This window comes from Podarcis filfolensis, assembly GCF_964270895.1.
Source record: "Podarcis filfolensis genome assembly, chromosome: 14".
NCBI classification, from domain to species: Eukaryota; Metazoa; Chordata; class Lepidosauria; order Squamata; family Lacertidae; genus Podarcis; species Podarcis filfolensis.
The window spans coordinates 2,058,351-2,071,479 of NC_139616.1; the positions used below are offsets into that span (position 1 = coordinate 2,058,351).

Here is a 13,129-nt window from a genome sequence, read left to right on the forward strand (position 1 = left end):
ATTGCCAAAGTACTTAGCCAGCTGCTTTCTGCCTGGCATGAAACATACAAACATTTGCAAATATTTAAGCTCATTTTAAAATATAGGCCTTGATCAGATGCCTCATAACCATGTCTACTCAGAAGTAAGTACTACTGAATGCAATGGGGCTTCCTCCCAGATAACTGGGGTTAAGGTGGCAGCCTTAGTTTCTATACATTTAAATATATAAATAATGATGCATTTAAAGGGCAAACAAACATTTTAATGAGCAATATAGACTTTTAATATTGATTTAATCATCTTGGATTTTGGGGACAGTGGCAAGGTTAATGTTTAGAAACCAGGAAAAAAAATTGTTTATTTCCACATCTGTATGACCATTTAGCTCGCTTAGCTTTGCTCTGCACACATTACTGTGGTATGTTGTATTTTTGTTCTGGAGTACCTTTGATCATTGTAAACCACCTTGGATACTATTGTTGGAAAAGCAAGGTATAAGGATTTTAATAAATAAAATACATTTTAAAATGTATGCAATCAAGACATTCAAGTGGCAAAGCTTTGCCTGGGCTATCATCTGAGCCTGCAGGTGGGGAGATTTTGCATGCGTCAATTTTCCCTGAAAATAAAAAAATAGTTCCCAACACATAGGGAAAAATAGCATGTCAGCAAAGAGTATAAGCTGGACCCTTTCCTTTTCCTTTTTAAAAATGGTGCCACATGGTTGGACAGAGTATGCAACTATTCCAACATCCCGCCTCCAGCCTCAACTGATACTCTCCACATCTGTACCACTTGATTTTGCTAAGTAAAGCTAATATTGTCTAAGATTTGCTATATAAAAATATTGGGTTCAGCCTGCTTTGGAGTATGAAATTCTATAACCAATGGTTCTTTCATTAAGAACAGTCATATTTTGCCTCTACATTTCCACTGGTGAAAGGAAATACAGGCACAAACACCTCCTTTGCAGAACACATTACTGCTACTGAGTACTGATGCTATGGTGAAGATAGTAAATATTCTAACGTAGTTTTAAGGAAGAGGTTACATTAAAACCCAAGTTTACACTTCAATTGTGCTATACCAACTTCAAAATGCCAACACTTGTTGACAAAACAATACCTGTTTTCAATGTACATGTCATAATAAAAACCATTCTCAATGGGAGGTCCATAGCACAAGCATCCACCATAATAATTTTCCATTGCTTCTCCAAGAACGTGAGCACTAGAATGCCAATAAACCTGCATGCAAAGATAAAAAATAGATCATGAGGCAATTAATTATTAGTAAGTTCCCTATTCCCCTCACAGATAGATTAGAGCTGAGCAACACACAATCAAATATTTACGTTTTCCAATATGAAACCTCTGCCTGCCCATCAGAGATGGGCAGATTTCACAATCTGTTCCCCCATGTTGAACCCTAAGGTCCATCAACTAGAGCCAGATGAAAAATGTTGACTCACAGAGTAGAGCCAATCACCTACTTGCCACCTTGAGCCAACTACGGGGATAACATGTAGATTTGTATATCTGAGTTGCTTCAGATCAGGGGTTCAAACACAGAATTAGCTAGCAAAAACATCTGATCAAAAGCAATCTCTTAGCATTCATGTGTTGTAGGTAAAGAACAACAAGGTTGAGATAGAAAATTATCACAGCAGATTATTATTTTTTGGTTAGTTTCAATTTTACTTGCTAAAATATTAGGGATCAAAAACTCCAATCAGCTGCACGTCACTCAGAGCTCTATTAGTTGGTCCTGATCTACCTGATCCATGCCATACATGATCACCTATACATGGTTAGATAAGGCTGGCTCACATCCTAGTCTACAATATATAACCTTTTACTTCCATCATCCCTTCTCTATTTCCACACTGCTGCTATGTGCCATCACCATACTAAATTCCACAGAGGGGACCTGGCTGCCACTGGCTGCTGGCATTTGGGTGAGGAGAGGAGCGGGCAGTATGCGGACTGTGCCTGCTGTTGTCCCCTGGCAAGCCCCAGCTCAGCCTCTCAGTGCCGGCCCCCGTCTGGGCAGCATTGCCTCTGAAGCTCGGCTGCCTGGGTCTCAAAAGCACCAGGTGAGGGAGGAAGGTGGTGTAGCCTCGATTGACTCTGGCTTCCCTCTAATCGCCCACCCTCCTGGAGACATACTAGTGAGGGGCAGCCTCCCCCAATATTTTACTGAAGTTGGTGCCATTGCCAGGCAGCCAGTGGGAAAGCCGGGGTGGGGTGCTGGCCTGCAATGGCACCCACCTCGTTCCAGCTGAAAAAAAGCCCTGCCTGTACAAGGATTTCCTTTGCTGGATCAGGACTTTTGTTTACAAATTATTTTACAAAGAGAGAGATAAAAAAAAAGTTTACGTACAGCTTGAGCTTCTTCACTATCAAAGGTGAGCAGCTCCAAGGAAGAGTCTCTTTCCATCGGCCGATCTAAATCCCACAGTTCCCCATTCACTTTGGCTATGATGGCATTATCAGCAAGTCCACGACTAAAGAGAGCAAAGGCATGCTAAAAATGTTACCTCTAAAAAACCTGCCAGAGAGGCCATCAAACTTTTAATTCTATAGTTGCTGAGAGATGGGCTTGATGGTAGGTCAGAGAGAAAGGTACAGATGTTAAAGCTTAATTGTACATAAAATAGATGTGCAAAAAAGATAGTTTAAGCTTTAACTTGCACACAAAGTATTTTTAGCACTTCCCCCTCTCTAATCACAGCTATTATATATTTCTCTCTACCTGCTTTTTTCTGTGTGTACATGCACACATAAAATAGTCATTAATCCAACCCCCTGCAACACAGGAATCCTGCCCTCCCCCGGGTGGGCTCAAAACACTATCCTTCTGGTTAACAGCCAGACCCACTGACCCACTGCGCCATCTGAGGATGACAAAAGCCCTGTCTGCAAGGGAAATTACCTAATTCGTAGAGCTAGCTGATGTGGAGTTGTTTTCCAGGATTCCCCCTCCATCTTCCTCCCATCAACAAGAGTGATTTTGATAGGTCTGCTTTGGCTGGATGCTCTGGAATCAAGGAGAGCATCGTGCTCTTTCTTCAGTGCTTCATATAACTTCAGCCTTTCTTTGATGAAGCTTGGTTCCTGCTGTAGCTGTTAAAAAGTGTGCAGGGCAGAATGTCAGTGCAGGCCTTCAACACAAATAGGGCATGGAGAACGCATGTGAAATATTAATATTAATATTAATATTATTAATAATAATATCTATATGTCACCCATCTGACTGGGTTGCACCAGTTACTCTGGGCGGCTTCCAGCAAACTATAAAAACAAACTAAAACATCAATCATTAATAACTTCCCTATACAGGGAAGTTCCAATGGGAGCTGCACAGTTGCATGGAAGCTCCCATTCACTGCAAATTCCCACCACCAATCACTTTCACACCTTTTCTAGACTGTATCAATAGTAGCTGTAAACACATGGGTCAGAATCGTGAACAGCTTGGACTTCATTTGACATTTCCAAATGACATTTTCAAACTGCTGTAGTTGAAAAGGAAAGTCATTATTTAGTCTAAAAGTGGCTTATATTGTTCCCTGTCAAATGGAAATGGCAAAGGCAAAAATACAAATGTGAGCTCCAGCCGTACATGCAGCTCCCATCCTCCTATATGTGTAGCTCCTCCGGACCATGATATAGAATCTCCTATAACTCTCATCCTAGCTAAGTGGTAACTCATGCCTTCCTTTTAGCTAGCTGGTCCTTATATTGGACAGTGCTGGACGTTCGTAAAGCTCATATGTTTTAGGGTTAAGTTCCACAGAATAGAGCAAATGCCATTTATTGCTGCTCATCTTCAAGACTACTTACTGAAAACTGGGAATCTGCAGATAATCATAGTCCACCTCTTGAAATCACAATTTGTATTGTAGTGGTATATCTGTGCCTGGGTTGCAACCACCTCAGGCTGTGCACGGAAACTACTCCAAGCAAAAGATCCAAGACTGGGGAAGAGGGTTTGATCCTTTCCTCTCAGCACTGTTTTCCTGATGACTTCTACCCACCCAGCAGTTATTCTTGAATCCTAAAATTGTAGAACTGGAAAGAACCACAAGGACCATTGCATCCAACCCTCTGCAGTGTCAGAATCCTTTTGCCCAACTTGGTGCTTGAACACACAACCTGAGATTAGAGCCTCATGAGCTAACAAGAGGAAAGTTAAGGTCAAGGATCCCCACTGTCCCATCTAGTCAGGCACCACAGAGACAAAGACAATACCAAGAGTGGCTACCTGGACACCCTAAAAAGTTCACATACCTCACTTCTACATCCATCAGCAGCTTGACTTTCCTTCTTCTCCCTTTTATGTTTACTCTGGTGAACAGCAAGGTTTGCATTGGGAGGATCCTAAGTAAAGAAAAGGTAGAACAACATTATATAAAAAATTTTTGCCAATCCAAATGCCAGAATTAAAGTCAAAGCAAAAAAAGTGGTCAGAATTAGTAATTAAAAACACAAAGACAGAGAGGGAGTCAAGGAAATTAATTTCCAAAGCTCAAAGCTCTGAACTGTAATGCCAATTACATTACTAAAGTACCATGTATTCTAGAGATACAGTGGTACCTCGCAAGACGAATGCCTCGGAAGACGAAAAACTCGCAAGATGAAAGAGTTTTTCGTTTTTTGAGTTGCTTCGCAAGACGAATTTCCCTATGGGCTTGCTTCGCAAGACGAAAACGTCTTGCAAGTTTGTTTCCTTTTTCTTAAAACCGCTTGAAGAGGTGCAGTTGCGACTTGACCGTGCTTCGCAAGATGAAAAATTCGCAAGACGAAAAGACTCGCAGAACGAATTAATTTCGTCTTGCGAGATACCACTGTACTGTACTTCAGATCAGTCATTAACCGTTACAGGGCCTGCTGTGCCTGTAGAGATCAATATGGAAGAGACATGTTATTGCAGCTGGGGAAGATGAAGGGGGTGGGGGTGGATATGTATATAATGTTATAGTTTTTTGGGGGGGCCCTAAACCCTAGAAATTAATAAATGGTAGGATTCTGATTATTTGGGATGTGGATGAAAGTACAAGCTGCAGAACACTGCCAGACAAGGAAACCCTGGGCTGGCCTAGCAAAGAGAAAATCTGTTAACATGACAAGATGACCTGGGGAGATAGAAGTTGCCAAGGTGTGTTGGAGATGACAGGAAAAGAGAGGTTTTGAGCAAAGTGTTCTGGGAAGAAGGAGGACTAAAGAGTGGGATCCATCTTGGGCAGGCTGGCTGCAGGCAGACTGGGAGCTAGGCCTTGGTCTCCAGGGCTGCCCTGCTGTGGGGGTCAAGCCCCTCTTGAGAGGACCATGCTGTAAGATCGGGACTCCCTCCATGCACACCAAAGGTGTAAATAGGGGAATAAACCATCATTCTTAAAGCCATGACAGTCTCCGCAGTGTCTCAATTCTCCAAAGGACTGCAGACCCCCAGGGAGCGCCCGGAAGCCCCAGGAATCTTGCCGCGGCTCGGCAGAGGGGGGGTGGCACCCCACTTTTGTAGCAATAATCCTGTCACTGTTGGTATGGGATTGCAGCTTGGCGCGCCCTTCCCTTGGACGCAGGTGCGCTGCCCCTTCCCAAACCTGCCCGCCGCTCCCGCTGAAGCAGCAGAAGGGAGGCGCCGCGAGGCCGCCCTCCTCTCCCCGATGCCCCCGCCGAGACGCCGGCCTCGCCGGGGGGCGCCAGGTGACCGGGGGGCCCCTTCCCGGCAGGTCCTCCGAGGGGAGCCCCGGCGGACCCAAGGCGCGCTTGACCCGAACGGGGCTCCGCTCTCTCCCGGGCTCGGACTGGCAGGCGAGGCCCCTGCCCGCCCCCGCCAGGCCGCCTTCTCCTCACCCACCTGCGCGGCCGCCCGAGGCGGCTCTGGCCGGGGCTCCGGCGGCGGAGGCCTGCTCCCGGCGCGGGCCAGCTCTGCTCCGAGGCTCCGCCGCAGGTGCCCCAGGCGGTAGCGGAGCTTCTCGTTCTCGGCCCGCAGCGCCTGCAGCCCCGGGCTCGCCTCCGGCAGCGGAGGCCCGGCCAGGCCGCCCACGCCGGGCCAGCGCTCCGGCTCCTTCAGGCGCGCGATCTCGGCCGCCAAGCAGCGGACCTCCTGCTCCTGCCGCGCCAGGCGGGACGCGACGCCCTCGGCCCAGGCGGGCGCCGCCATCGCCCTCGCCCGCTCCGCGCTCCGGCCTGGCGGGGAGGAGGAGAGGGGAGAAAGGGGCGGCGGCTTCGTCCTCCCTCTCGAAATGTATAATTCAGACACGTGGGGTTGAAATATACTCAGAGTCGCAAAGTGATTTCATGCTCTTTATTCAGCTCATAGTGGTGAGGAGGAATGAATGAAAGTCCCCTCAAAGTATCTGCTTTATATACATTATTTACACAATGGGCTGCACATGATTGGCTAATTCCAGAATTCTACTGTAAGCCAATCAGGTTGTGGATTCACTTCTATCTGGAGCATGATTGGGTGGATCCTGCCAACCAATCATACTGCTGCATTGTTCTAGGACCAATCAGACTGCTGCATTCTGAATCCTATTGTTCTAGGACCAATCAGACTGCTGCCTTTTGGATCCTATTGTTCTAGGACCAATCAGACTGCTGCAGTTTGGATCCTATTCAACTCAGTACATAACACCCCTCCCCTCTAAGTTCCAGTCCTGCCCGGGAGGTCGCATTCATAGTCCTCGAGGTACGCCGGCGGCCGACGTGTGCGTTGCGGCCTGGGGTGTTCCCTGGTCCGGGGTTCAGGTTCTGGCTCGTGTTCCAAGGATGCTGGCTGTGATAGGGCTGTTTGGTCTGGCGCAACCGGCTCGCTCAGTCGTGGTTCTGGTTCCGGTGTCCTTTCGGCCTCACGGGTCCCCTCTGTATTTACTGATTCTGCCTCTCCTGCTTGCCCCTGCTGCTCTATGGGCCTCCCTGCCCCACTGTTCCCTGACCTGTCCTCCTCCTCCTGGTTTTCTCCCGGGAATCGTCGCCGTATCTGGTCGCAGTGGCGGCGCCAGCATTGCCCCCCATCTGTTAGCACCTTGTACGACACGGGGCCAGTGACCCTGGTGACTGTGGCGGGTACCCATGCAGGGCCTGCCCCAAAATTCTTTGCGTACACTGGGTCCTGGGCCTCGAAGGTCCGGGGGTTCCTGCCTTCCCCCACCACTACCTCATCCTGAGCTCTATCGGGGTGAAGGCGGTCCAATCTGATTGCAAGGCGCCGACCCATTAGTAGTTCAGCGGGGCTCCGGCCAGTCGTTGAGCTGGGGGTGCTGTGCTGTGCTAGAAGGAATGTGGCAAGGCGGTACTCCCAATCCCCTTGCGTCATGCGGCGAAGGGTGTCCTTGGTGGTCCGCACCATGCGTTCTGCTTGGCCATTGGTGGCAGGGTGGAATGGCGCCGAACGGATGTGGCGGATGGCGTTCTGCGCTGTGAAGGTTTGGAATTCTCCTGACGTAAATGCAGTCCCGTTGTCTGAGACGAGAGTGTCAGGGAGCCCGTGGGTTGCAAACAGCCTGCGTAGTACTCGGATGGCTGCGGACGTAGAAGTGGACGGTACCAGTGCGACTTCCAGCCATTTGGTGTAGGAGTCCACCACGATGAAGAATGTTTTCCCCTGAAAGGGGCCAGCGAAGTCCACATGCAGGCGTGACCATGGTGCTCGGGCGGACTCCCAGGACTGGACTGGGGCCCTTGGGGGATCTGGGCGGGATTCTTGGCAGGCCTGGCAGTGTTTGACCCAGGCCTCTATCTCTCCGTCGATCCCCGGCCACCACACATAACTCCTGGCAAGGGCCTTCATTCTTACTACCCCTGGATGTGTCTCGTGTAGGGCTGTGAGGACCCTTTTGCGGAGGGGCTGGGGAACAACGACCCTGCTTCCCCATAACAGGCACCCCTTGTGGGCCGACAGTTCATGTTTGCGGGTTGTGTAGCCGGCGAATTCTGGCCCGGGGCTGCTGCTGGGCCATCCCCTCCACACCCAGTCCAGGACCCGGGAGATGACCCTATCTTTCTTGGAATGGTGTGCAACTTCTTGTGCCTGAATGGGGCGGTCAGGAAGCAGCTCCAGGCTCATAACTTCTTGTGCAGGTGCTGGGTCAGGGCCTGTTTCCGGTAGTGGTAGCCTGCTGAGGGCATCTGCATGGCCCATCGCCTTCCCAGGGCGGTGAATCAGTGCATACTGGTAGCTGGCAAGGAAAATTGACCACCTGAGGACGCGAGGAGACAGCACTTGGGGGGTCTGCTTTTCGGGGGCAAACAAGCCAAGCAACGGCTTGTGGTCAGTCACCACGGTGAAGGGCCGCCCGTACAAGAAATCACGGAATTTTTTTACTCCCTTCACGATTGCCAGACCCTCCTTGTTGATTTGCGAGTAGTTCCGCTCGGTTGCGTTGAGTGTCTGGGAAAAGTATGCCACCGGTACCTCTCTTCCATCCGGGAGTTGGTGTCCCAGGACAGCGCCAATGCCATAGGGCGAGGCGTCGCATGCTAGCACCACTGGCAGCCTCTCGTCGAAGTGTGCCAAGACCGAGTTTGAGACCAGCAAGTCCTTGACTGCCTGGAATGCGGCCTCCTGGCGCTGGCCCCACACCCAAGGGGCCCGCTTGTCCAGGAGTCTGTGTAGGGGCTCCGCTACCGCCGCCTTGTGGGGAAGGAAGGAATGGTAAAAGTTCAATAGTCCCAAGAAGGCCTGAAGTTCAGTCTTGTTCTTGGGCGCTGGGGCATCACAAATGGCCCGTACCTTGTCCCCAGTTGGGTGGACCCCTTCTGCGTCCACCATAAATCCCAGAAAGTCCACCTGAGGCACTCCTAGTAGACATTTTTCCCGCTTCACCTTGAGACCCGCCGTCTGGAAACGGTGCAGAACGGTGCGGAGGCGGTCCTCAAACTCCTCTGGTGTGGGCCCGGCAATCAACACATCATCGAAGAAGGGGGTGACACCAGGAATCCCTTTAAGGAGAGAGTCCATTAGATTCTGGAATATGCCTGGTGCCACGCTGACACCAAATTGCAGCCGCTTTACCCTGAACGCTCCTCTGTGCGTCACAATCGTCTGTGCCTCTGCTGTGGCCTCATCTACTGGCAGCTGTTGATATGCTTGGGCCAAGTCCAGCTTGCCAAAAATTTTCGACCCAGCCAGGGTGGCAAGGACATGGCTGACCACTGGCACTGGGTATGCATGGGCCGTGAGGGCCTTGTTTATGGTACATTTGTAGTCTGCGCAGATGCGGACCGAACCATTAGGCTTGACGGGTGTGACGATTGGGGTTTCCCAGGGGGCATTAGGCACCGGCTCCAGCACTCCTTGCTCCACGAGTCAGTCCAATTCCTCGTCTATACGGGGTTTCAGAGCGAACGGGACCCGGCGGGCCTTGAGCCTGACTGGTCGTACTGTGGGGTCAAGCTGTAGAGCAATGGGGGGGCCCGTATACTGTCCCAATTTCCCATCGAAAACCCCCGGAAATTCCTTGCATATGGCGTCCACGTCCACTTGTAAGCTTGTGTGGTTCACCCCGGTGACGGCTAGCCCCAGTGGTCCAAACCATGCCAATCCCAGTAAGCTAATGTAGGGGCCCTTGACCACAAGCAAGTCCAGTTGCCGCGTCCGCCCTCGGTATTGCACCCTGAAGGTCCCCACCCCCATTGTGGGGACCTTACGTTTCTGGAAGTCCCGGAGGGTGAATGGGGCCGGCCTGAGTTTGGGACCCCCAGTAGGACACAGTTTCCTTAAGGTCCTTGCCGAGATTATGGATAGAGTTGAACCCGTGTCAAGCTCCATGCGGCATGGGGCCCCCTCTATCTGTACCTCTACATAAATTTTCTCTACGTTGGGGTGGGGCAACTGGTATACCTGGAAGTCCGTGAGCTCCGTCGAGTTGCCTTGGTGCGTTGGGCCCCGGGACCTGGGGCTCTTGGATTGGTCATCTGATGCCTGGTGTCGGGCGGGCCGAGCTCGACACACCCGGGCGATGTGTCCCAATTTTCTGCACTGCCTGCACTCTGCGTTGCGGAAACGGCAGGTCCTCCTCTCGTGACCTTCCCCGCAGCTTGCGCAGTTCCCTCCTTCTCGTCGAGGCAGCTGTGGTATGTGGGCTGCTTGAGTGCGCTGCTGTACTCGGTGCACCTCCTCCTTGTCAGATCCTGAGTCGTCGGTGAGGTCTTCATGGTGGACCCTCTGTTGGGACGGCTGGCTCGGCCGTGCCTCTTGCGTCGACCTCTCGGCAGCTTCCGTTGCCAGGGCCTCCTCCAGAGCGACCTGGAACGTTAGGTCCTTCTTAGCGTAGAGGCGTCGTTGCAGCTTCTCATCCTTCAGGCCACCGACGAGGCGGTCACGAAGCATGTTCTCCAGCTCTGAGAAGTTGCAGAACCGGGCAGCTTGGCGGAGAGAGGTCACAAACCCAGTTATGGTTTCCCCAGGGGCTTGCCGCTTTGCGTAGAAGGCATTTCGACGAGCCACCACTGAGGGCTGTGGCGAAAAGTGCCCCTTCAGCTGTTCCATTATTGTTTTGTATGGAACAGTAGCAACGTCTTCAGGCGCAAGGAGAGCCCGGGCGATTTCCAACGTCTCCTCTCCGCAGACGCTGAAGAATATTGCCCTCTTCTTGGCGTCTTCTTCCTCGGTGACCCCTTTGGCTTCTAGGAGGAAGGTGAAACGGGAGGCGTACGCTTCCCAGTCTCCAGATGCTGGGTTGAACGGCGAGAAGCTGCTGTCGGTTGCCATTCTGAGTTCCTTGTGTCCCGGAGCTGAAGCCTGGATACACGGTGCGAGGCAGCGGTGCGGCAGGTGGCGGTGCTGCGGTGCTGTGTGTGGCAGTCAGCTCAGCGGGATCCCACCTTCGTCGCCAGTGAAATATACTCAGAGTCGCAAAGTGATTTCATGCTCTTTATTCAGCTCATAGTGGTGAGGAGGAATGAATGAAAGTCCCCTCAAAGTATCTGCTTTATATACATTATTTACACAATGGGCTGCACATGATTGGCTAATTCCAGAATTCTACTGTAAGCCAATCAGGTTGTGGATTCACTTCTATCTGGAGCATGATTGGGTGGATCCTGCCAACCAATCATACTGCTGCATTGTTCTAGGACCAATCAGACTGCTGCATTCTGAATCCTATTGTTCTAGGACCAATCAGACTGCTGCCTTTTGGATCCTATTGTTCTAGGACCAATCAGACTGCTGCAGTTTGGATCCTATTCAACTCAGTACATAACAGGGGTTAATAAATTCAGGACGGAAAATAGGCCAGGACGAAAAATAGAGAGAGATGGGAGTTCGTTGGGCAATTCTAATACATAGGACTATTATTATTAAAGAATACATTCATTATTTGAGGCTGATACCTGTTTCTCCCATGACCACAGGGACATCCTAAGGAAAAGTGGAACATTCCGGGTTCAAATCAGAAACTGGGATGATGTCTGTAAATCTGGAACTGTCCCTGGAAAATAGGGACCTATGGAGGGTCTGGAAACTTCAGCTGGTGCAAAAGGCAATGGCCAGATTGCTCACCAGAACAAGACGGTTGGAGCACCATCACACCAGTCCTGCCCAGCTGCTTCTGGGCCCAATTCAAAGGGCTGCCTTACGGGGCTGAGGACCTCCATGCCTTAAGAGCCGCCTCTCCCCAAACAGACCGACCTGGACCTGCGCTTGTCCTCGGAGGCCCTTCTCTATGTCTCCCCCCCTGAGACGTTCAGATGGCGGCAACATGAGGACGGGCCTTTTCTGTGGTGGCTCCCCGATTGTGGAACGCTCTCCCCAGAGAGGCTCACCTGGCGCCATCATTACATGTCTTTAGGTGCCAGGCAAAACCATTCCTCTTTACCCAGGCCTATGGCCATTAAGTAATCTGTGGCCTGCAAAAGTATGGGACAGTGGACTGTTAAGATGATTATTTTACAATTAGGCTATTTGTCAGTATGCTTATCACTGATGTTATGTGATGTGTTTTTAATGTTGTACACCACCCTGAGATCTTTTGATAAAGGGTGGTATACAAATTGAATAAGTAATAATAATAATAATAATTAATTGGAAGGTTGGCAGAGTTATATGAAGCAAACAAACAACTTTGGTCCATATAGAGGCATGTAATAGCAGTCACCAAGCACAAGATGGCGGAATTCTTGAACGTTTGGGTTTTTAAAAAAATAACACCAGCCCATAGTTTCTCAGCAATAGCAATGAACATACCTTTCTTGAACCAGTTATCTAGGGAATAGCATGAAGTCTCATCCCAGCCCTAAACAATCAGTAATTGAGCACTGCCCGGAGATACTGTAAAAATCAACTGTTTATGTATAAGATCCACATCACCTTTATAAAAAAATAGACTGAAGATCACATTTTTACCTATTAAGTGTACTGATTTCTCTGATTTCCAAAATTTATGAACTTTGGCACAACTCCACATCTGCCAATAAGATCCTCACTCCTTGCAGCCCCACATGATCTTGTAACGTGAGCCACACCTACCGGGATAATATACCACCAATTAGTAACATTTAAAGAGTTCTCCCTTATGCTGACAGAAACCAGTCTAAAGGGTTGGGTGGACCAGATCTTTGTGCATGGAGAGGCACCAAGATGTTCCTCAAGAACTGACTCCTTTTCCAATTTAAGTGAATCCTGGGGCAAAAATTGTAACTGCAAAAGTAGGGAGCATATGATTGATATCATTCCCTTCTGGATGCCCTGCTTAGTTTTCAGCAGGCATTTAAAAGCTGAAACAGAAGGCACCAGCTGAACCTTCAGCCATAGTCTGCTGCCATCCAGACCAATCGCACTGCATTTTCCTGATCCAGGCCCCACCTAAGGAAATCTTAAGCATCAGTCAGTCTCTCTCCCTCTCCCTCTCCCCTTGTCAGAGCCTGTCACCATGAATGACTGCTATGTAGGCTAGGCTTGTACTCATTTACAAAGCCCTGAGCAACTTAGGCTCAGGGAACCTCTGGGACCTCATTCGCTCAACGGCTGAGATCACCTGCAGGAGCATTGTTGGTAGTCCTTTGAGTTGGCAAGGCTTATTTGACAACAAGAAAATGAGCCTTTGGTGTCATTGGCCCAGTATTGTGGAACACTGCCAATTCAGCATGCACTTTCTGTGCCAACTTTTAAACACCAGGCCTATGCAGGCAATTAA

At 50.0% G+C, this 13,129-nt stretch overlaps 1 protein-coding gene across 4 annotated transcripts in view; it reads right to left on the reverse strand.

The window, feature by feature from the left end:
- Window positions 1-6,241, reverse strand: part of TARS3 (threonyl-tRNA synthetase 3) — a 41,450-nt gene extending 35,209 nt beyond the window's left edge. The window contains exons 1-5 of one of the 4 annotated variants that reach the window (XM_083586428.1): window positions 6,034-6,241; window positions 4,275-4,364; window positions 2,917-3,107; window positions 2,365-2,488; window positions 1,108-1,229 (exon numbers count right to left, since the gene is read on the reverse strand). In XM_083586428.1, the coding sequence (XP_083442554.1) occupies window positions 1,108-1,229; window positions 2,365-2,488; window positions 2,917-3,107; window positions 4,275-4,364; window positions 6,034-6,150 (644 nt within the window). In that variant the 5' untranslated portion in view covers window positions 6,151-6,241. Of the gene's footprint in view, window positions 1-1,107; window positions 1,230-2,364; window positions 2,489-2,916; window positions 3,108-4,274; window positions 4,365-4,554; window positions 4,574-5,370; window positions 5,404-5,844 lie in introns of those variants that run through there. The other 3 variants (XM_083586427.1, XM_083586429.1, XM_083586430.1) reach the window with 3 other exon arrangements.
- Between the last annotated feature and the right edge of the window lie 6,888 nt (window positions 6,242-13,129).